The sequence below is a fragment of the Danio rerio genome, chromosome 17, assembly GCF_049306965.1.
Source record: "Danio rerio strain Tuebingen ecotype United States chromosome 17, GRCz12tu, whole genome shotgun sequence".
NCBI lineage: Eukaryota > Metazoa > Chordata > Actinopteri > Cypriniformes > Danionidae > Danio > Danio rerio.
The window spans coordinates 28,682,375-28,708,175 of record NC_133192.1 but is presented as its reverse complement, the minus strand read 5'-3'; the positions used below and the strand labels follow the sequence as shown (position 1 = coordinate 28,708,175).

Genomic DNA, 25,801 nt, shown 5'->3' with positions numbered 1-25,801 from the left:
GAACTAATATCAAAATATTTAGCGTTATAGTTCAATATGGAAAAAAAAGATCGAGATTGCATTTGTGCAACATCGCCCAGCCCTAGTTTAAACCACTGAGTGAAAACCTTGGCAGATATTCTGACTCTGATTGGCTGTTTTCATTTTCTTCTCTTGTCTGGACTCCCGTCATAAGTATTTATTTTTATATTCAGCTCTGGGTTCACCTTTCGGCTGCAGTAGCCTAAGCACCTACTTGGGAAGTGGGGATAAAGATACTAAGGCCCCATCTGGTTGGTCAAATTCAGATAAATAACCAGCATATAAAATAAATCTAATTATTTACATGTCTGCAATACGCATGTTGCTTATACTGTTTTTGCGAAAACGATAATTTTGTGCTATATTGTGCAGCCCATGTGTTGTTGTATTCATGTCCACAGCTTTGGAAATTGCTAATATGTTAAATAATTTAAGTTATGTAACTTGATCTTTTAATTGAACATTATTTTATTTCACTCTGTTACTACTCATACAGGCCACTTTATCTGCATTCCCTCATGATATGCAGTTGAGTTTACATAGTTTCTACAGAAGTAAAAAGAACGTCATGGTAACTGTGTATGACTCCATTGAGAGTTGAAGCAAGAAAGGGGCTCTGGATAGTTCACCAATAAAGGTGAAAAACATTTAATCACCCTCAAGTGGTTATAAGTCATTATAAGTTTCTTTCTTCTGCTGATCACAAAAGAAGTTGCTTTGGAAAATGTTAGAAACCTGTAACTATTGATTTCCATAGTCTGAAAAAACAAATACTATGGAAGTCAATGCCGGTTTCCAACATTTTTCAAAATAACTTCTTTTGTGTTCAACTGAAGAAAGAAACTCATTGTAACAAGTCATAGTAGAATCAATGATGAGAGAATTTATATTTTTGGAGGATCTATATATTTGTGTGTGTGTTTGTGTGTTAAGACAAAGAGATGCAAAAACAAGGCATGTGCTTTTCATTTGACATTCATTATGTGGATTCGCATTCCCCTTAAACCCACTCATAACCTTTGAAATCTTAGATGTAATAAAGTGACTAACCTTCCTGGGAACTTTTATCCTAAGATGACCACAAACACACTGAAATTTTATCCTGAGATGACCACAAACACACTCAAATAACTTTCAAGATTGTTTGGTAGGCACTAAGTTTACGTGGGAAGTGCCCTTTGATGCAGTGTTGTGTCCTCCATCTGTTTCATCCATGCAGTTGAAAGAAGGTTTGATAAGATATTTGGCCAAAATCCTCAAGGTTGAACCCTCGCACCAGGAAAACCTGGAAAAATAAACAAATGTTAAAGTAACACAAGGAAGTAAAATGCATATGGCAAGACATAATATGTCTTTGAAAGAACCTGCATGTCCAGACATCGCAGAGTGATCAAACAAGCAAGCATTTATACTTTTTAAACAATGTAAATAAGTAAATATTTCTATACCAGTGTAAACAAATGGTCATGTGTGTGCCATCTGTCTGTCTGACTGTTAAACATGAACCTGTTTTGTGCTTGGCTTGTGAGATTCAGAGCTAGGGCACATATCCACTGACGCTTTTTTCTAAGGGCTGCATGATATTAGAAAAAAGACATTGTGATTAAATGACTTCACTCTGTTTGGTAAGAATTCATAAATTTCGATTGATTTGGAAAATTTTGTTTGTCAAAATCAATTGTAATACAAGCATAGATGAATACAAATATACAAATGACATGAACATGACTTTATGGTTTCCAGTAGAGTCTGACATTATTCAGGTACAGGAATAAATATCACATGTAAATTAACAGTGTATAGTCTTCATTGTAAAAACAGTTAAATAAATTATTCTTTGTTAAAGCTACAACTTTTTAAATAGCTTGTGCCCATGTGGTTTAAATTAGCTTGAAATGCTTACACAGTCAAAGGCTTTTAAAGTACATCCAATTAAAAAAAATCACTTTCACTCTTTAGTTAAACTATTCAGTTCCACAAATCTAAAGTGTGAGAATAAAAGCTCAGTGCTGCATTTGACTCTACTGATCATTACATTTTCCTTGCAAGTCTTGAAAGTTATTTTGGTATTACATGAAGTTTATTGGCTTGATTCAGGTCTTACCTATCTGAATGTTATCAGTTTGTGTTAATTAACGAAGATGCATCATACCGATTAAAAGTACACTGTGGGGTACCACAAGGTTCAGTTCTCGATCCCTTACTTTTTACATTACATATTCTATCACTAGGTGATATCATTTAAAACATGGAGTTAATTTCCGCTATCATGCACAACTCTTTATCGTCATAATAATTTGTACAAATTCACAAAATGAACGTATTGTATAGCTGATTGGATGACTAAAAAATTCTTCTTATTAAATTCAGTTCAGTCCTCGTCTTCAGTCCAAAATTTGGGGGTGGTTTTTGATGGCAGCCTGTCATTTGAAAGCCACGTTTTCAGCATCTGTAAAACTACATTTTTTATTCTGTGTTTTTTGGTTAATCATAATCCCATTTTGTAATTGCAGATCATGCAATATCTACTGTGATATCGATGCTAAAACAATATATTGTTCAGTCCAAATTTTTTTCTCAGTTGGGCATTATTTATTTATTTATTTATTTTTTTTGTGTAGTTGTCGATAGCTTGCATTTTATGCTCATTGCTGAGCATTTTTTTAAAAAGCTCCAGCAGTCACTCAAAGTTGAGAAGTTTAAAAACAATGCTGGTATTTTCAGTGCTTCAGTGGAAATGCACCCTTATACGTACGTCACTGGATCCCATAAGCCCATGTGTCTGGGATGTTGCCCAAAATCCTACAGACAGAAATAAAACAGAACAGTACAACAGTTTTGTTTTGACACTGAATTATGAAGCACTGATCAGACTAAACAGTCTTTGGCAGACAGCAAGAAGTGTGAATAATGTATGTTATAATGTCACAAAGTCAAGGTGTTTTGAAACTCCTTTATAAATTTCACCTTCCAGTATTTTTACATTCTAAGCAGAGAATAAAAAATACTTCTAATTTAAAGTGTACAAAGTACACTTCCAAGTCTCTAGACAGGGGGGTTTGGATGGTTCGAAAGACCCACCCCCTACTGACAAAGGTCCTGAACTTGTCCCACATGAGCTCATTTGTCCTATTTTGACTGCTATGTCATCATAAATTGTGAAAATAACTCCTCAAAGAAGGCTTTAAGGCAGAGAATAAACTGACATAAGTAAAGTCATCTTTCACCACTGACCTACTGTATTGTTTTTAATAGAGAAAACATTTTACAACTAACTTTTATTCTAAATCTTGAAAGATGAAATGACCAATAAAAAGGTCCAAGCACCAAAAGTACATTTTGAAGCAGATAATCTTAATTTTAATAGTAATCAGGCTATTGTTGGATCCATGAAATTTGAAACCTTTTTCAACAGAGGCAGAAAAATTGAGAAGCTTTACATTTATTATTATTATTATTATTATTTTTATTATGCGTATATTTTTATTATTCAAGTGACCATATTCTGACTGAGGAAAGTTAATGTGCTGGCCAGTTTGTTATTTGCTTATTTATTGTCAATAATTTGCCTTAATAGGCAGTTTTTTATTTAAAACTTAAACAGATTTTTTCCAAATGATAAATGATAAAAAACAATATGTATAAATAAGTTTTTTTTTCATATTCCTGTATTCTAAATCTTTAGGAAATGCTTTGGTAGATAAAAAAATATGGTTATGACCACCCGACAAGCTAATCCAGAAATAAATAGTCCTTAAAATATCACTAAAATGCACTAGCTATTTAAAGTATAAATACTTAACTTAGTTAAATAGAAAATAAGGTAAATAACTGTAAAACGGTCCACGTTTTGAGAAAAAAATAACCACCCCTTTCATCAGGCTGGCTACAGGCCTAATTTTTAAACTTAAAGATTATCTCCATAAAATATTGATCTTTAAACTCATACTCTTTTCCCACGGAGGCATGTCTTTTTTACTCGCACGTCATTCTTTACTGTAAACAGTGTCTGTTCTGAGTCATTAAGAGGTGGTGTTGTTGTCTTTCGTAAGGTTTAATTCACCTGTTCTTCACAGTCTACCTGTTCTGACATCATCATGGCAGCATTGACAAACATTCTGCTCTTTATCCTTTAGAAATAGTTAGGTGTTGCCATGCAACAAGTTAAATATATTAGTGTTTCTGTCAATGATTAATTTGAGCAGAGTATCTGATCGTTTTCATTCTAATGTGTTTCTTTTTTCTCTGTTGTCTTGCACTAGTCCCTAGAGCAGGACCAGATGTCCCTACAGAAGATGAAGAAAATCGTGAAGGCCATCCACAACTCTGGACTGAGTGAGTGTGGTCTACTTTTCTAGTGTTCCTTAGCTTTGGTTGTTTATTTAATTGTTTTGTCGAGTACAGTGGAAGTCACCATTGTCGGCTTCATAGGCTCTTATTGTTCACAGCAAAATATGAAGGCTCACAAATGGAATAAATAGAGTCCGGAAGTTTTGGAGCTGAATGCAGTGACAGCATTTAGTCTCTCTTTTTTTTTGCCTGTCTCTGTCTGTCTCTCTCAATTCAAAATTGTTTTGGTATGACTTGTCAGGTATTGCCAAAGCATTGCAGATTGCTTAAACATTTAATAAAATTGTAAAAAAAAAAAAAAAAGATATTATAATAATCTTTTATAATATAAAAATATTTTTAATATAAAAAAATGATATAATGCATATATACAAATACCAGCACAAAAACACCAAATTAGAACCTTGATACATATAAAAATAAGAAAAAAAGACTAATATGATTATTAAAAAGATTAAATCATTATTATTAATACTGATAAATATCAAATAAAATACAATGCACACCTGTATAATCATCAAGATGTTTTGTAATAATTTTTCTGACTAGTTTTGACTGCTGGCTGACTCTCTGTTCATGACAGGCTAGTATATACTTTGCTGCTGTTGATACCAGACTGAAGTTCTGTTCTTTGATATGCCTCAATTTTTCTGTATTTGTTATAGATGTAAAATATGGTGTATTTATATGGAAATTAGAGAAGTATGTGGATCTGTTGTTGTCTCTCTGTCTCTCTCTCTCTCTGTGTCCTAAAAATGATTGATGACAGAAATTGTGACACAGACTTGCATTTCTAGACTTGCAATTCATATTTAATAATCAAATAAAGAGCAGATTGGCTCTAGAATATAGAAAATAAACCCCAGATTCTCCTAATGAGGTCAAACACAGTTTCAGTGCCTTATTTTGACTATCCTTCCTGATGCACATGGTCACCTATGAAAGCAGTTTGGCTGGATTTACTAAGAAACTTTATCATATAGATAAATTAGAAATTTTCATCACTGGTGTCTTTACTGTAGACAAATACATCAGGGGGGTTCAACTGCATGTTGTCAACATCTGCTGCCTTTCAAACCTGGCCATTTTATGACATTATATTGTGCTTACTTACAAAATCCTGACTGGAATGCTTCTGGTTTCTGGGAAGTGAGTCTCAGATTTGCCTGCTTCTCGTTTCTGAGGGCACAAGCCCCATTTCTCAATTCTGTGAGTCACTGTTGAGCTAAACGCAGAGGAGGAGACCCCACATCATCTCCTCCTCTTTCACTCTCTCTAACTGAAATCAGATGGCCCATTCCGGTAACATTACTACTGCGGGGCCTCAGTTTCCTGCCCCTGTGAGCTTGTGGTGGAGATAAACGCACTAATTTATGAGTGAGTCCTAACCTGAACCTGATAAAATCCACACTTTTTCTGATTCACCCCGTTCTCATTGTGCTAGGATGTAGGTCTGTTTGTGTGCGAAGCTATAAAGGCTGTTTTGCTGTTTTCATATAATAATGATTCAGAGCTAGAATATTTATCAGCTCCTCCTTCATCAAACCGTTTCTACTCTTCACTAATCTCCTTTACTTTTAATCCTGGTGAGGAGGAGTCTGTGGAGATCTATTAGTGGTTGTTTTTAAAGGCAGCCATCATCATGATTACTATTGCTCATAATTGTGGTTTGAGATCTGAACCTGATGGTTTTAAGGCCCCGATAAACTCTCAGCTGTTGTTTCATGTTTTTCATTGAGGGGAAAAAGTTTGAAATGTCTGAGCAGTGATATTCTGTTATTGATCATCGTCATTGATTCATTTTCTTTTCGGCTTAGTCCCTTTATTAATCTAGGGTCACCACAGCGGATTGAACCACCAACTTATCCAGCACAAGTTTTAGGCAGCGGATGCCCTTCCAGCCACAACCAAAGACGGCGATATAAGGAACATCTTTGCATTAAAAATAGTAACAGTGAAACATTAACAAAGCAGTTATAAAAGTATAGCGATGTGCACAAGCATTATATTTGGAAACTGAAAAACTTCTCCGCATGCTGATAAATACATTTTTCAGTTAGGGTTAGGTTAGGGTTAAGGTTAGGGTTTACAAACGCTATAGACAGCTGATTTTATTTAAATTGTTCATCACTAGTTATCACCATGGATCAATATGAGTTTTAAGATGTTTTAAAACTGGAACTACAAGAGTTCTATAACTACTAGTATTAATACAGCGGCCATTCTGATTGTTCTCATATTAGACATCATGTTGTCACATCATGTTTACATTTAAAGCTTTTACTGAGATACATTAAAATTCAGCTTTGAATGTCAGTTGTCATATCTCATTAAGTTATCAGCCTAAAAATATGATCTTTTTGGTAATGCAGCCTATAAATGTGTATTAGACCATCTGCGAATGTCTGCGCCTCACTTTCATTTTCACTTTCACAAGAAGGGGAGAAGGCTTTTTCACGCCACTAAATATGCTGTTTAGAAAGACGTATCTGAAGTAAAGTTATGTTTTTGCTATCAGAAAGTCATGTTTTTGTTAGCAGTAAGTTGCTAGGCAACAGAGACATGTATATTAATAGGCACATGGAAAAGTAGCAGAAAGTAACTCTTTCTAATCTAAAATGCAACTTAACTTTATGCACAAAACTGGATTATCGCATAAAAGACATGCGAATACTGCAGGGTTTCCATCCAATGAGTCAAAGCAAACAACATCATCACTTCCTGATTAACTGGTGCCAAATATCAACAGTAAAGACAGAATTTGCTGCAGTAGGAGAAGCTGCGTGAGTCTTTTCTTTATTTAATAAATCACTAGCGCCTCAGAAGACGATGCCGACACAGTGAACACACGGTGGCGTTTGAAGGCGTGAGCACAGATGCTCGTGATTCTGAAGGTGATTAATAATATAATAACACTAATACTGAAAGAGTTCAGGCATTTTGGAATGGCCGCTGGTTTATCCATTCACACACATTTTTATCATCACATGATCTCTTACAACAAAATCACATGAAATGCGCATACTGGAATTTGTTTGGTAAAAGCGTGTCCATCATAGGTTATGCATTTTAATTTTTTCTTATTAAATAAAAAGTTTATTTATCCATTTCGGTTATGCACGTGTTATTTATGCACATTTTCAAAATTTATGTGCATCTTGGCGTTTCCATCAACTGATTTTTTTTGTGCACATATCCAAAATGCGCATTAAAATAGGTGGATGGAAACATAGCTACTGAAATGCATGCATTTTGACCGCTAGTGTACTTAAAGCTAGAAATACTCATAACTCAAATTTTTATTTTTTTTATAAAATAGCAATGTTATAAGGAAGTTTGCTTATATTTAGGAAAAGTCAGGGTATTATAGATCAGGGTGTCTGCAGGGTCTTAAAAAGTCTTAAATTTCGAAAACTAAATTTTAGGCTTTAAATAGTCTTAAATCCACTAAAATATTGTCTTTTAGGTCTTAAATCATTTTAAGCAGGTCTTAATTTTCCAACCAGGCTAACACATTTAATCACCAACAACACATCTCAATAAAACCTTTAACAAAAATAAAATGTATTACCTCAATGTTTTAAAGTCTATGTAAGCAACCAGAGTTGGCTTGTTTTGACATATTATTTAAAATATGTGGCTGAGAAATAACAAAAGTTGATTTTTTGGAGGGGACCATTAAAAATCTTTTCCATTGGCCATCAGAAAAAATGCTTAGTGTTTAACCCCAGATAAGTCTGAAACTTTATTCATAATGGCCTTTAAAAACTCTTAAATTTGGCTTGGTGAAACCTGCAGAAACCCTGTAGATATGTGGGTTTAATTTCAACAAAATTATTAAATTTCAAAAATGTAAAATAGTCAAAAATGATCACCTCTGTAGCTGAATAACCCTTGGAAACTTCATTTTACCCTAATTTTCTTCAAAATAAGAGTTAATCTATTATTTCAATTTCGCTTGAAGCATATTGGGCCTTTAAATGTGCCATTTAATCAAGTTGTTTACCGTATTTTTCAATCCATCAATTTTACTTGTTTTTGAGAAATAGTTTTAATTTAATTTATCTTTAGTATTTTATAGGTAACCGACTCGCCACAATTATTACACTAGTGTCTTTTGCAAATGTTTAATGGCATAACATTTCTTAGCAACATCTGGTGTTTCTGCTGTTGGGTTTCGATGTGCTACAAAGAATTTGAGTTTAGCAATATACCATGTATCCAAAACAAAACTGAATTGTGGCTATTTAGTTTTTATTTGCGTGTTTTTAGAGTAAGCAAAATCAATCTTCGGTTTGTTTAATGTAACTGATGGACCATAAAACAGATAAAATGAAATTGAAAGCAGAATGTATTTTATGAATGAATTCACTACAGGTAACCCTCAGTAGGTCATTCAGAGAGCTGTTTATTTAGTCTATATTTGCATTTGCCTGCATCCTAACAGTGTCATAGTTTAAAACAGAACCGCTGGCTGTGAACTAAATGCTGCTGAAGACATGCTCACAATAACACAGATGTGGCAGGCTCTTTTAAGTGTTGATATCGGGGTCATTTTTTCTAAAAAGCAGGGAACAAGATCTGCTTCAAGGTTCACTGGGCTTCCCCTATGGTCTCTGGAACAAATCAGCTCTCAGACATGTCAAGAAATGAATTAACAATACAAATTAAAGCTGTGTGTCTGAAAGTGCTCACAGATGCCTGAGGGAATTAAACTGTTTCCAGATCAGGGAAGTGTGTTTGGCGTCTGCGAGTAAAGTGCAGTACTGTTTGAGTAAGTGGGAAAACACAGTTGATTGGATTCCATGAAAGAGGAAGTGTCAGCTAGACATTTGACTGAACTTAAAAAGAGGGAAAAATATATATAAAAATCCCCGAATTTTTGGTAATTTTTCTGAAATAATGTTAAATTCCTCTTTTTGTGTCTAGTTTTTGTATTATTTTTAACTCATCGTCATACAAGTTCAAGTCATACAAGTTCAAGTCATACAAGTTCTTACATTATCAGATTTATAAACAATGTTCAAACATGCTGATTTCTCTTATTTATACGTTATTTAAAAAAAAAAAAAATTATAAAGGAAAAGAAAATACAAATATTAAATAAAACATAATAAAAATACCATAACACATCAGAACTTAAATGAACACTTGGCTGGTCACATATTTCCTTACAGGTCACATTAACAAATAAATATAAAGATCAGTTTACATTTGCGTAAAAGCAAAAGTACAATATTGGAGGCATTTGTCCAGTTGTAGTTTTAAATAATAAGTCATCCTATCCATATTTTAAACGTTAGATACTATAACCTTTCCGATTTGTTTTTAAGAGGTTCGAATTTTTAGCCACTTTCGAGTTACTGTTTTCTTACTGGTTGCTATTAGTATTTTATGCTAATTTATCTTGTTTATTTTGGGTGTCATTCAAATAGATTTAAATTAGAATAAAATCTTCATTCTCCGTTATCCTTCATTTTTGTGTTCACATTCTGTATAAAAATATTTAGTGTAGCTAAATTAAATGTTAATGGTACAAAACTTTTATTTTTTAAAAGCACATACTTTTCCTGCATCTGTGTCTTTGTTTTTCCTTGAGCAACTTCCTGATAAACCAGTCAAAGCCCTAACCCATCCCATAGTATGGAGAGGGCAATGATCACTGGATAGGAACGTTGTTTGTGCTTTTCAGTCCAGGAGAATGCGCACATCATGTCTATAACACGATATATGCTAATTCCAGCGATGTTCCCTTGGAAAGCCCAGAATGTGTGCACAATACTTGTGATCATCATGAGTGGAGATGACTTAACATTGCTTTATCTTCCATCTCAGTGTACCTGTTTATTTTCTAGCCGTAGAGCTGAGAGCTCTTTGATCTGTAGTGCAGACTGAGCCTGTGGTGATTTCACTCTTCTTGCCAGGAGCTCGCTGTGCTTCAGCTGCTATCATTTTCACAAAATCCTGTTTTCCTCTATTCATTTGATCATGCGGTGAGGTTTGTAGGATCACACGGTTTCAGAAACCGAATAAACTTTATCACTGTTGAAAATTGTCTAATGTCTGACTGTGCTTATCTCAGCATTTTAGAATGATTTCTGAAGGATCATGAGCTTATTTGGATGTGTACTTATGTATTATAATACATGTATTATGGTGCATGTATTTTGGTGCATTTAAACAAAACAGATTAATTAAACTAATATATTTATTAAAATAATATTTTAGTCACCAAACATATTTTGAAATTAAAGATAATTCAATTAAATTCAAGCAAATAATACAAAACTAAATCACAACCTACAAAGTTTCAATTTTACTTCTGTAAATTTTTCTTCTTTTTAACATTTGTATTTAATATTTTTCTATAACCTACATTTGGGTGTACTAGTTTTTAGACCATTATTTTGTTAGATAAGCTCCAGATTTGGCTTCAATACTGACTAATCTAATGTAAATGCACAAATATAGCTTCCTATTAAAAATATGAATTTAAAAGATAGATTTGTGAGGTGTACTTGTATATGCTGAGCGCTGTATGTCTATATTTTTACATCGAATTTGCATCCATAACAATGTTTGTAATTACATCCTTTTTTATATGAATGTTGTGCGACAAATTTTTTGCATTATGAACACATTTATATATTGGTGTATATGTGAGTAATGTTTAGGTGTATATGCACATGTTTTTGTACAGTTGAAGTCAGAATTATTAGCCCCCCTTTGAATTTTTGTTTCTCTTTTTAAATTTTTTTTTTCCAAATTATGTTTAACAGCAAGGACATTTTCACAGTATGTCTGATAATATTTTTTTCTTCTGGAGTAAGTGTTATTTGTTTTATTTTAGCTAGAATAAAAGCAGTTTTACATTTTTTGAACACCATTTTAGGGTCAAAATTATTAGCCCCTTTAAGCCATTTTTTTTTGACAGTCTGCAGACCAAACCATCGTTATACAATAACTTGCCTAATTACCCTAACCTGCCTAGTTAACCCAATTAACCTAGTTAAGCCTTTAAATGTCACTTTAAGCTGTATAGAAGTGTCTTGAAAAATATCTAGTCAAATATTATGTGCTGTCATCATGGCAAAGATAAAATAAATCAGTTATTAGAGATGAGTTATTAAAACTATTATGTTTTGAAATGTGTTGAAAGAAATACATTAAACAGAAATTAGGGGAAAAATAAACAGGGAGCTAATAATTCTGACTTCAACTGTATGTGTTGATGAGCGAAGTTTCGATGAAATCCTACATATAAATAATAATAATAATTATAACAGGCCTATAGCCGGGGTGGTTCGGGTGGTTCGAAAGACCCACCCCCCACCGACAATGGTCCAGAATTTTTCCCCTACATTTGTCCTATTTTGACAGCTATTCCTTCATAAATTGTGAAAATAACCCACTGAAGGGGGCTTTAAGACCAAGTGAAATCCTCTGTTGGCTAATCAGTTTTGGCCAATGCTAAGAATTATTTTTCACGAGTCCAACATCTGCTAGAAAACATACAATCTGACGAAAATGAACTCAAAAAGAACAATAAAAAAGTATGAAAGTTCTTTGAACGTGACTTTAAAACGGTTGTTTAAAATGGTCAAACTGTTTAAAAATGACATCAAAATCATCATTATTATGACATTTGAATGCCAATATTAAGTGTAGGTGAAATGTTAAGTACAGGAAGGACTTTCATAGCACTACATGCTAGGGGTTTAAATTACATAGGTGCTCGATTTAAAATATTAGTGATTTAAAAAGTCCTTGAAAGTCCTTCAATTTGGTGTCCATGAAAGAGTGGGAACCCTGTTAAGGTAATTTTAATTCTACTTGGGCTATTGTTATCCATGGAATTTCAATGTAACTTTTTTTACAAGGGAAAAATCTAGAAAAATTGTGTAGCTCTACATTATTATTATTTTTTTATTAGTTTATTTTTTATTCAAATGGCCAAATTATAACTGAGGAAAGTTGAATGTGCTGGCCGGAGTGTTATTTGCCTAATAAATAAACATAAGCTACAGTTTTTAATATTAAAAAAATAAATTCCTTTTTTATTAATGATAAATCATGTAATAAATTAGTAATTTTTTATCATAGCTATAATTTAAAATATGTTTTTTTATTTTTAAGGAAATTTTTTGGTACATCAGAAAGTGTTGTTATGATGACCATTCGACAAACTATTTACACAAAAAAGAGCTTAAGATGTCATTAAAATGCAGTATTTAAACCTCATAATTAAATAAAAAATGAGGCGAATAACTGCTAAAAAGTTCACCTTTCGAGAAAAAAGAACCACTGCTTTCATCAGGCTGGCTACAGGCCTGTATAATAATAATAATACAATTTAACAAAAAGAAAAAAAAAACTAAATCTTACGACCACAACCATTAAATGGTTAAATGGCTTTTCCAAATACAATTACTAATCAATAAAAGCATGTTCCACCCTACATTTGTTTTTCATTGAGTATCCTGTTTCGCAAGTGTCCTGTGTCACATTATCAAAGAAAAGTAGGTTGCAAACAGTTTTGTATTTGACTTCTGGTATGTCCTGTTATCTGCAGAAAGGTCAATGACAGGGGTGTCTGTCGATTGTTAACTGTGTGATGTTGTGTTGCCAGATCATGTGGAGAATAAGGAGCAGTACACAGAGGTTCTGGAGAATCTGGGCAACAGTCACCTGTCGCAGGACAATAATGAGGTCTCCACAGGCTTCCTTAACCTGGCTGTGTTCACACGAGAGGTCACTGCACTCTTCAAAAACCTGGTGAGCAAAACAAAATCTCAAGGGTCAACTATATTTACTGAACACAATGATGCTGACTATTTTCTTTCCTTGTTTTCAAATGAAGTAATAAAAACCTTTTATGTAGTGATGGTCTGATTTATTTGGCTCATTTGAGATTATAGTTTGATAACCACATCTGAGCTATCACATTACAATAGGTCATTTGAGCTTAGTAATTACTGTGTTAGCTTACAGTTAATTTTCCCATCATGACACTCCTATTAGAGTTACTGCTATTATAAATGGAGGCATTTGTGTGACTTTATAAAATGTATTGGTGGAAGATAAATCTGCAACATGTTAGTAATGCACTGAGAAATACGTTACAAACATTTGCTTTAAACAGCACAGATATATTTTCTGTTTTCAACTGTTAAAGAATATAATATAATATAATATAATATAATATAATATAATATAATATAATATAATGGAACGGAACGAAACGGAACGGAACAGAACAGAACAGAACAGAACAGAACAGAACAGAACAGAACAGAACAGAACAGAACAGAACAGAACAGAACAGAACAGAACAGAACAGAACAGAACAGAACAGAATAGAATGCAATGTAACAGAACGGAAGAGAATGGAATAGAACAGAACGTAAAAGAGTGTAACAGAGCAGAATTGAACAGAACAGAACTTAAAAGAGCGTAATGGAACAGAGTGGAACAGAACGGAATAGAATGGAACAGAACAGAACTTAAAAGAGTGTAATGGAACAGAGTGGAACAGAACGGAATAGAATGGAACAGAACACAACAGAAAGAAACAGATCAATCAATCTGACCTGGTAAAATAAAAAATACATAAAACATCCTGTTACAGACCTAAAACTGTATAAATGCTGATTAAAAATGGAAATTTGTTGTCTCCAGCAGGAGGTGCTTATAGAAGTAACAGTGTTGTCTTGGTTTAAAGCTGTAAGCAGAGCTGATTGTGTTTAATATGAATTATACAGGGCTAACATTAATCTAAGAAAAAAACATACCATCTGAACTTTTATTATGACAGTATGTTTCACTCAAATGCCTTAATAAAACCCCACACAATAATATTTAGGATTTTCACTCATCATGAACAGTATGTATCCCAGTGAGTGTTTTTAAACAGCTTACTAACTTATTTTAATCCACACAATAAATACAATTTTATATTCTGATGCACAATTATTTTGAATGAAGCCCATGAACATTTAGTATAGATGTTTACTCAAGCTTTAGACTTTGAAATACATACCTCAAGTGTTCACCTAAATGAGCCGTATGCTAACGAAAACTAGCCAAGCACATGAATATGATCCCTACAGTATTTAATGTTGAAAGTATTAAGGAATCATGGAAGAATGAAATGAATGAAGGTTAAAGATTTTTTCAATTGATTGCATCTCATACTTTTTTATGAGTGTTTGACACCATTGTCATCTCTATTCAGACTGTAAAAGCCTGTCAGGGCTAGCATGTTTCTGTATGTTTGCATTGTTTTTCTGACTTTAGTGTTCTTTGATCTCAGTTTACATTTCCTTTATAGACTTTGTAGTATAACATTTTTGCAGGCATTGCAGTTTGGATGGAAATCCGGACATAAATCAGCCGTCCTGAAAGCAAAAAGTCTCTGGTTTTCGATCATCCGTTTTTAACCAAAAATGATTAGTTCTGTGTTTATTTCCGGTCGATTGGTGCATCCCTAATAAAATGGACAATATTCACTTACTAGTCATGATTCTGATATAGACACTCATTGTTCTGCATAGTTTTGTGAGTATTAGCAGAAATGAAAGCTGCTGCTCATATGTAAATTGTGCCTGCCTATCTCTCAAAGAAGTCTGGAAAATTATTGAAAGGGGACAAAAGAGATGGATTACAACCTCAGGTGTCAACAGTAATGTGTCTGCTTGTCTTCAGATTGACCAAAACACATCTTAATACCTGGCGTAACAGAAAGGAATATCTTCCATGTGCAACACATTTGAGTGTAAATGTTAAATCACCTGTGTAATTTATGATCTTTCCACTAATAATGAGAGGAAACGGTTATTTTACTGTCTGACTAGCCAGTGTTATTCAGAAAGCACCTTTGGGTGTATGTCTGTGCAGCTTGTCTTCTCAATATTTATTTCTGAATAAGAAACAGCAGACTTCCAGCTGTATAAAGTACACAGGGGACTGGGAGAGGTTGTGTGTGTGTGTGTTTGCATGTGTGTGTATATGTGTCAGCGGGGGTTCAACAGCTGCAGGCAAGGGCCCCTCAAACCACAGCGCCCGGAACCCTCCCACCGATAGTCTCCATGGTGATGTAATTTATACCAGGCCTGAGAGCCTGAATGGAGAGCGTCTGACCACTGAGCTGTCAATCAAATGATCACCAGGGAAAGGAACCTCGGCCTAAAAAATACAACAGAAACACTGCTAAGAAAATAAACTCCATTTGATTTAGCGCCCTTGAGTGAGGGCCATAACTTTCCCTTAGGGTCAAATCATTATTCAAATTCATGAAGATTTATATATGTAACATTCATTTTGCAAGGTTGTAAATCCATAATCAGCAACATTATAAGTTGACAGTGTCTGAGAAATGTATTTATGTACGTGCATAGTGTTTATGTCATATATCTGTCTGTCTGTTTATCTGTGAAAAAATATAGATTTGACATTGATGGGGATCTACTTGATCTTGAAAGTATGTATGCAAAATAAATGAGGTTTTTCCATTTACAATCGGTCCATTTTTCAGATCAGAAACTATTCAAAACTACAATATAGTCACTTGTACACATCATAACAGCAGTTTCTTGTTGATTTGAACAAGTTGGATTTGTTTTTTTACATGTATGCAAATGAGTATGTACATTTTTATGGGGTTTCCTATGTGATCCTACATATGTCACGTTGATCAAAATGTATTGGATAGTTCTCTAGTGTGCAAAAGTGTTAGCGCTCAAAACAATTAGTCATTAGTTCATCAAATAAGTCAGGGGTGTCAAACTCAATTCCTGGAGGGCCGAAGCCCTGCACATTTTAGTTCCTACTCTGCTCCAACACACTTACCTGTAGGTTTCAAACAAGCCTGAAGGACTCAATTAGTTTGATCAGGTGTGTTTAAGTAGGGTTGGAACTAAACTGTGCAGGGCTGCGGCCCTTTTGGAACCGAGTTTGACACCTGTGATATAAGTCATTGAGTACAAAATGGTTGACCAAGCATTGCTCAGTTCTGTGAGTTTGCTATGAAATGTGCAGGTGAATCTTGAATTTCACTACAGTTATGAAGAGAATGTAGATTAACCAATGATAAACCAGTTGTGACAGACTGCACTGCAATTCATCATGTTTTCTGTGTCTTTCTACACTAATTTTGCGCTTGTGCTTATATTTATTTATTTATTTATTTTTCAGATCAGTAGTTTGTGAAAGTTTGCCAGTGAATCATATCCAGTCTCTTTCAATCAATATCTCACATGCTGTAATGTGTACATTTGAAAATGTAAATGTATGTACAGCATACATCTTGTAAAAAGTGCAGCCATCTATGTTTCAGTAAAGTAAACCGTCAACCAAATGATTTACAACAGAGTTTACTGTTATATTGAAATAATGACTAAGCATCTTGTTTTTGAACAATGATACAATGACTTTTTATTTTGATTGCACTGATATGTTTATTAACATACATATTTTCGAGAGATAAACATCTGATTTAAGTGAAGTTTACAAACTAATTTCGGGAGAAGCTCGTGATATGATTGATCGCTGCTAGTCTCCCATCCGTAATCATTACTGAGCCAATCAGATTTATCCAAGCTCACTATAAATATCCCATATAGTATTACTGCCTTATCTTCGTTTTTCTGAAAAATCCCACCATCCACCCCATCTCCCCCTTTTCCTCCTTTATTAGAGGGAGATCTCGAGACCTACCTGATTTCGTACCCCTTACATGCTCATCGACCAGGTGGGAGCCCTGGGCTCAATTATCTGTGAGCTTAGGGTTCTCTCTCGGGACAGCATGCCAAACCTGCTACTATTATCAAGCAATATCTAAGTGTGAACTCTTGAAATAAGTCACTGTCATTTGCAGGTATAGTCCATTGTGTTTTGCAGTTTGTACAGTTTGTTTTGAGAAATGCTTATACTACTTTTTAAATTTAAATGATGATTTGAAAAATGTACAAAAGCGACAGAAATGTTAAATGTCCAGTAAGGCTGCTCCTGGTCTAAAATTAATCTCTCTTGGTCTGATTCTTCTCCAACCTTAAAGTGGGTTTTTCTTCCACATTCTTTCCTAAGGAAGATTTATATTTGCACAGCACTTTAGTGCGCTTGGCCGAGGAGAAATCTCAAACAGTTTAAATCTTTGCATTTTTAAAATCCAGATTTATGTTCTGAGAGTATTTGAGCCTCCAGACTAGACTTTATAGGGAGAGTTTTGTCTTAACAGGTAAAAATATGAGCACTTACTCTAAAAAGTGAGTTAGAGTTTACATTAACATCTGCACTGTGTCTTGGTCGACTTTCAGCTGTTGTTTTAAGTTTCTTTGGTTTCTTTTGGATTCTGTTTCTGTTCTATAATTTCTCCATACCCGTTTCTTTGGTCTTGAGTCTGTGTGCCTGAATGAATGTGCTGTTTCTGTTGTTTCTGCAGGTGCAAAACCTAAACAACATCATTTCTTTCCCTCTCGAGAACGTGTTGAAGTCTGAGCTGAGAGACAGCAGGCTGGTGAGTCACCTTGTTGTCAAACTAGACTAAATGCCTCAAAAACGTCATCTTGTAACCAAATGATAGCGGCAATAAGAGTCAAGAAGTTAAATGCTTTTCTTTGTAGACTCCACAAAAGTATGTTGCTTTGTTCACTGGATTAAGTGCTGTAACTATCTTTGGCTTTTGTGGCTTGTTTGGGAGTATTGTGTTTTCTAATGTCTGAAACTCAATAGTTGCACCACACCTTTCTTTATGAGTTGAACCAGTATGATGAGAAGAGATGCACTGCAGGCTCTGAGATCATGTTTTCATACACACCCTGATATTATTGCTTTCACAATATTAATTTCCAGTGAGTGGCTTATGAATGTTTTTTTTTTAATGTGTGTACTGGGTGTTTGAGTGTGTGGTTGTTTTGGGGTAAATTTGTTCCAAAAGGTTTGCTTAATTTGACATAAATTTGATATTTTTAATTTATTGATTATGAATGTTTATACATTTATATCTAAATATGTATATGTACAGTTTGAAATATTTATAAATACACTTACTGGCCACTTTATTGGGTACAAATGACTAGAAACAGGTTGGAGCCCTTTTGACTTTAGATTAGGGACTGGAAATATTTTGAAATATTTTGGTACCATATTGACATGATAGCATACTGCAGTTACTGCAGATTTGTCAGCTGCACAACCATAATTCGAATCTCCCATTCCACCACATCCCATTGGTGCTCTATTGGATTGAGATCTGGTAACTTTTTGAGTTCAGTGAACTCATTGTCATGTTCAAAAAAACAGTCTGAGATGATTTACGCTTTATGACATGGAGCATTATCCTGCTGGAAGTAGCCATCGGATGACGAGTAAAGTGGGTGAAAGATGGATGGACATAGTCAGCAACAATACTCAGGTACTGTAGGTTGTGGCTACGACACAAGGCTCAATTGGTACTAATGGGCCCAAAGTGTACCAAGGAAATATCCCCCACACCATTAAACCACCACCAGCAGCCTGAACCGTTGATACATGACAGAATGAATCCATGCTTTCATGTTGTTGACGGCAAATTCTGAAACTACCATTCAAATGTTGCAGCTGAAATCGAGACTCATGAGACCAGGCAACATTTTTCCTATCTTCTATTGTCCAATTTTGGTGAGCCTATTCGAATTGCAGCCTTATTTTTCTGTTTAATAGCTGACAGGAGTGGCATCCAGTGTGGTCTTCTGCTGCTGTAGCCCATCTGCCTCAATGTTGGACGTGTTGTGCATTCAGAGATGCTTTTTTTTTTTTTCTCTCCATTCTTCGGTTGTAACGAGTGGTTATTTAAGTTACTATTGCCTCTCTGTCAGCTCGAACCAGTCTCCTCTGACCTCTGGCATCAACAAGGCTTTTGTGCCCACAGAACGGCCACTCACTGGATATCTTTTTTTGGACCATTCTCTGTAAAACCCTAGAGATGGTTGTGCTTGAAAATGCCAGTAGATTAGCAGTTTCTGAAATACTCAGAGCAGCCCGTCTGGCAGCAATAACCATGCCACATTCAAAGTCACTTAAATCATCTTTCTTCTCCATTCTGATGCTTGGTTTGAACTGCAGCAGATCATCTTGACCATGTCTACATGCATAATTGCACTGAGTTGCTGCCATGTGATTGGCTGATTAGAAATTTGCATTAATAAGCAGTTGGACAGGTGTACCTAATAAAATGGCCGGTGAGTGTATATTTGTAATTTACATTAAATTACTTTTTATGTCCAAATCTGATTACTTATTTGGTGTCAAAAGATACAGTAGACTGCTTTTGTACATTTCATTTATGTATATCTGCATTGTATTAACCCTTCTGCTTAATATTTATCTTCTATCAGGAGCTGAAAAAACAGATGGAGAAAAGTTGGAAGGATTATGATGCTAAAATGTGAGTTTCTGAGTCAAATCTGTCCTTTCAAATTTGATAAAAACCCACCACTTACTTTGTCTGAAAGACAAGTCCGCCAGCTATACTACTGTTTCATTATGATCTTTTCCCTGTTTGCCCATTAATTTTCACTCTGCTTTTCAGAGGGAAGCTGGAGAAAGAAAGGAGGGAGAAACAGAAACAGCATGGGCTGATCCGATTGGACATGACAGACACAGCGGAGGACATGGAAAGAGAACGAAGGAACTTCCAGCTGCAGATGTGTGAGGTATTTGGAGGCACTCGCTTAACAGACTATGAAACATCTGCAAAATTAACCTGACCAAGACCACGTTGTTTTGCGTCTCAGGAAGAATAAGTGCGGTTAGTACAGCTGTATGTGTGTGCTTCAGCGGGTCGTTTATGGGTTACCTCAGCTTGTTAAACTCTCTTTTGTGATGAAAACACTCTTTGTAAATTCAATAAGTGTGTGGTGTTGTCTGAAGTTACCTAAAACCGAGAAGCTGTGGGGAGTGTTTAAGAGACAGCTCTATTTGAGACCACATTGTGTTCATGTGTGTGTGTGGTTAATGATGATGACCTCACACCACATGTCTAAATGGCAACATGTTCAAGTTCTATATATTACGTGCATGTGTATGTGTCAGTTAGCAGGACTGGGGAAATTTGGACTACGCTGCTTGAACTTAGCTGTGGTAATAGAAAGAATACGGAAAAAAGTGAAGTGGAGCAATAAAGAAATAAAGGGGGATTTTCAGTGTCCTGCAGCACTCCCTTTTTCAACCACAGAGCTCCAGATGTCTCCACTTTGCTCTCTTTTTATAGTGGAGACATGCGTTATTTCTTCCAAAACTGACCAAGCGTGTGACCGTTATTAACATTGGAAACTTCTTATATGAATATATGCATAGGCTGCAGTTGTATCTATTGGACTGGATTGCTTAGATACAGAAAACACATAAGATTAAGCAATATTTGATTCTTTTGTTCCCTTTAACCTATAGAAAGTGAATTATTTTTAGTTTATTTAGTTTTAGTTTGGTTAGTTTAGCCATTAGATGATTTATTTTAGTTGAAATATACTGCAAAATCTGTAATCTGATTTTAAAACATCATGGCATCATATATAGTACTAACTTCATTCTCTTTTTCAAAAAATCTTCATTCTGGGTCGTAATGAATTAAGAGATTACTTTTTACCTAATGTGAGCAGAAAATCCCTATTCTCCAAGTGCATACGTCACTAGTGCATACCTGCCAATACTCCCGTTCTCCCGTATTTCAGACCCATCTCCTGCCCTGCCATCTCCTAGCTTTTTGTTTCAGTACCCATGCACAACCCAACATGCAACCATCTTTATACCCGCTCCCTGCTCTTCAGTTTGCACCCCCCCCCTCCCACAACCAACCCCCCCACTCGCTCTTCATTTCGCGCCCTCTGATAAAATCTCCTGGATTTTATGATCCGAATGTTGGGAGGTATGCACTAGTGCGAGAGTGTGCCTGTCACCTTACAACATTGCTTGAGTCCCAAAGAGTGTGCTTTTGAATGTAATGAAAGGCCAATCTTGTTTAGCCACAGTTAATTTAACCCTTTCATACATACGTTTTAAATGAGTCTGTACAACTCATCACTTTTCAGTTTCTATGGCACACGTCTAGTTATTGACCTGCCCTAGCCCCATTCACTGCAATGGAGATTAGAGCTACTGAATTTCGAACACGTCAAATGATCAATTTCTCCGAAACTACCTGAAACTAATAGTCTGTTTAACTGGTAGAAGAATAGAGTAAACTTTCTAGTTACCCAAACAGTGCTTATCTGATGTAAATATCATGCATGTAAGAGTGTGTAAAATTATTATTATTCCATAGACATCAGCATACATTTTACGTAGCAAATTTTTTGTTTTGCTAGTAATTCTGTGTATTAAGATGTCTGCAACCTAAGTAAAAATTATTCAATTGAAATTGCTTATAGGTTTTGAGGTTTGACTGTTGTTGTGATTTCTCACCTTGGCTCTGCCCATGGCAGATGATTGGAAAGCTATGAATTATTCTTAAAATTATTAAAAAACTTAAGACTGTTAAAAGAAAAAATGATTGCAGTACTACTAAGATTAATATAATATTGGGCAAAGTGAGCATGTTATATCTCCTTTAATAACATATTAACATTTGATATAAATATCTCACATTTTCCCAATGTTAAATCTTTGTTTGTGCTGAATTCATCTACTTTTGCTGTGCGGAATCATAATGCTGGGACACAACAGTGGGATTGACCTTTGAACGCTGACATGATTTTCCTCCCCTTTCTCTATCTCTTGTCTGTTTTGACAGTATTTGCTGAAGATTCAGGAGCTGAAAATTCGTCAAGGTCCAGATCTGCTGCAGGGTCTGATCAAATACTTTCAAGCCCAACTTAAGTACGTCTAAATCTTTTTCAGACGCTTCAGAAGCACCAGCTTCCTTTTGAGATTATTCCAATTCTTATTTGTTTCTCTTTGTGCAAAACTAGACTTTTCACATTAAACTTAACTCTGGGTTAAAGCCTGTTATGACACTGGGTTCAGCATTTGAGTCAAAATAATAAGTATAACTACTGTAAAGATGATTAATTCTGCTCTCAGCTCAGCAATATAATTGAATCTCTGTGGCTCTGTGTGTATATTGAAGTCATTGACATTTTAGACATCTAAATGCTGCTTTTGTGTTTTCAGCTTTTTCCAAGATGGACTGAAGGCTGCAGAGAATCTTGGTCCATTTGTAGAGAAGTTGGCAGCCTCTGTACATACGGTAATGCACTTGTACACTTACACTTGAAAATTTCTTAAAATGCTCATACAATTTGACTTTGAATCATGAGGGGCAGCTCTAACTCGGCTGATTGCTTTTGTGTGTTTTTTGAGAGGTGATGAGTAGATACGGTGGCTTATCTTGTTTATTTTGGATGATACATAGAGTTGGATTATGTGCACAGACACATGCACACATTTTGTTTTTTGTAATAGCTTGTTTTTATGTTAGATATGACCCATTGCAGTCAAAACCTGATGAAATAGCACTCTCCAAACTTCTTTCATAGATGCGTAGGATTTTACCATTGATTATACATGACTGGTCTAGCAGATACAGTATCTGAAAGATTCCCTGAATTACTCTCTAATGAATATCAGGTGACTTTACTAAAGTAAAAGCATCAGTTTCATTAAGTAAAAAACTGTTTCTTGTAAAATCTATCATTACATTTGTCGTATATAAGTGTTAAATAAGTGTTTTGGGATAAGATTTTTTTTATTTTCTGAATAGTTTATTTTCCGTACCCCATTATTGTAATCATAGGTATTTCTGGTCAATTCAGTCATTTCAAGTGAATGTGCCTTAATTTAGGACAGTTTATATATACTAGAGTTTTTCCAAATGAATCAAAAACATCACAAAATGAGGTTTTGAATTAAAAATCTAATTATAAGAAAATGGGGTTTGGAACTTTGTGCACTCTAAGTCAGCCCCTCTCTCTCTTTCTCTCTCTGCTGATTAAAGTATAGCACAAGCTTAGCAAAATGCTAACACAAAACTATGCTTTTTCCATAATTCATCCTTTGTATTGCAGAGAGCAATGACATAAACAATTGCAAAAATCAGTCACTCGTGTAGTCTCATGAGTTAGGAAACACCCTTAGAAACCGAGAAACTTCACACTACCTAGCTGCTCTATAATACTTATTGTATCCAATTTTTATGTTCATTTAGTTCTTAGTTTAGTTTCAGGGAATGAACCAAAAGCTGTTTTAAAACAATTATTTTTCAGCATTTGTTCAGTTGATTTCCCAGCAGCATCATTACTTGTTTCACAAGTGTTGTCTGGTCATGGTTATAGAGAGATCTGATCAAGTTAAGAGTGAATGTTACTCACAATAATGCTGTTCATTTACTCTTTTTCTTGTGTTAAAGTTTGTCGCTTGTTTGTTCCTATGAGCAGAAGGCAGGATGGGACATGTGGAATTAAATGTTGAGATGACACTGTTTTAATACAGAACTGGTTTTAGAGATACATTTCTGAAATAACATTGCTCCTGTTAGAACATGTCCTCCTTTGATCATTACAAATCAAGACTTTAAAGGAAATGAAACTCAAAAATGAAAGAACCACAATCCAGCTTTCCCAGAGGAATTTCCTTTTATAAGAGTATTTTGATTGAAATTGGTTAAAGAAATTGCTGGAAATTTGTACTCTGGGCCAAAGCCATCATTTCAGCTGGTTTTAAGTAATGCAGGATTTCTGGCTTGGTTGGTTTGGTCCTGGGCTTCATTACAAAATGGATAGATGTGTTCCAGTGTGAGCTGTGGTTTCTGTCATCTAGAATTGTTCCATTAATAATTTTTTTAATGTATGTTAACTAACATCTAGAGAGATCACATAATTTTTTACAAAAACAAGCCGCTTATTCATAATTCTGTCGTTCACAGGTTCGTCATGAGCAGGATGAAGAAGTAAAGCAGCTCTCTCAACTGCGAGACTCACTTAGAACACAGCTACAAGTGGATGGCAAAGAGGTATTTCTTCGAGTTAAAAAATAATTCCTTGAATGCACCACATCTTATTCAAAATAGTGCATTTTCCTAAGATGTGTAGTCAGATGGGGAAAAAACTGTTAATCTATATATGCCAAATTGGTTTTACCTTGGTTTCGGTTGTTATAATGGTGACAACAATCAATAGAGATGTTGTTTTGTGTTTCATAACAGGATTTTCTGAACAGAAAGAACTCCGGTCATGGATACAGTATCCACCAGCCTCAAGGCAATAAGAAATATGGCACAGAAAAATCAGGATTCCTTCTAAAAAAGAGCGATGGGTGAGTTGCACACTACTGTCTATTCGGCTCAAGGTTGAAAAGGTCACAACCCATTCCAAAAACAACAACAACAGACAAATTATTTATTTATTAGCTGGACTTGTCCAAGGTTTTCCAGACATGATGCAGTTTTCAGCTCCTGTTTGCTTTTGGTCACATGGGGTGACTGTGTTCCTCTGGAAACATAGCTCTCAGTGTGTGTAGTGAAATATAGGCCCCTATCCTAAAGCTGAATGAAGAAGTGAGTTATAATATCCTGAGAGAGTTATGGAGATTGTTAGCAGCACAAAGCATCAGTCTGAGCTCTGTGACTTTAGGCCCACAGCCGAGATTGTGTGTTTTTGTCACAGTGTTCCTCTCACACAGATGTTTTCTATTAAATGTGCTTCAATCTCCTGCTGCACTACAGTCTTACTTGCACTCTCTTCAAACCTCAGAGTCCAACATACAGCTCACATGCAGTACATCCGGAAAGTATTCATAGCGCTTCCCTTTTTCCAAATTTTTTTATGCTACAGCCTTATTCCAAAATGGATTAGATTAATTTATTTCCTAAAAATGCTACACACAATACCCCATAATGACAATGTAAAAAAAAGATTTTTTGAAATTTTTGCAAATTTATAAAAAAAAAAAAACCTGAATATTCACATGTACAGAAGTATTCACAGCCTTTGCCGTGAAGCTCTAAATTGAGCTCAGGTACAGTCTGTTTCCACTGATCATTATTGAGATGTTTCAGCAGCTTAATTAGAGTTCACTGTCTGTTGACCTCCGAGACAGGATTGTCTCAAGGCACAAGGCTGGGGAAGGTTACAAAAAAGTTTCTACTGCTCTGAAAATTCCAGTGAGCACAGTGGCCTTCATTATCAGTAAGTGAAAGATGTTTGGATCCACTAGGACTGTTGGATCTGAGAGATCAGGGAAGAAGGGCCCTAAGCTGCAGTCACACTGGGCTTTTCCTCCCATAGACTTCCATTCATAAGCACGCGAATGCGTCAGACCAGAAACGTGGGGTCATGCGTTAAGTTTCGCAGGTTGCTGCAGTGCAAAGTTCAAGCTTGATGTACTCTGACCTGCGAAATCACATCACTTGACTGTGTGAGATCAGTGGAGGATCAAAACATGACATCTCTGGACAGAAATT

The 25,801-nt window shown here is 35.1% G+C and overlaps 1 protein-coding gene across 2 annotated transcripts in view; it reads left to right on the top strand.

The window, feature by feature from the left end:
* asap3 (ArfGAP with SH3 domain, ankyrin repeat and PH domain 3) overlaps nucleotides 1-25,801 on the top strand; it is a 45,750-nt gene that overhangs the window by 7,594 nt on the left and 12,355 nt on the right. For both annotated transcript variants that reach the window (NM_001365099.1, NM_001365098.1), the window contains 9 exon segments: nucleotides 4,284-4,356; nucleotides 13,001-13,146; nucleotides 17,810-17,884; nucleotides 19,743-19,792; nucleotides 19,937-20,060; nucleotides 22,136-22,221; nucleotides 22,516-22,591; nucleotides 24,266-24,352; nucleotides 24,545-24,654. In NM_001365099.1, the coding sequence (NP_001352028.1) occupies nucleotides 4,284-4,356; nucleotides 13,001-13,146; nucleotides 17,810-17,884; nucleotides 19,743-19,792; nucleotides 19,937-20,060; nucleotides 22,136-22,221; nucleotides 22,516-22,591; nucleotides 24,266-24,352; nucleotides 24,545-24,654 (827 nt within the window).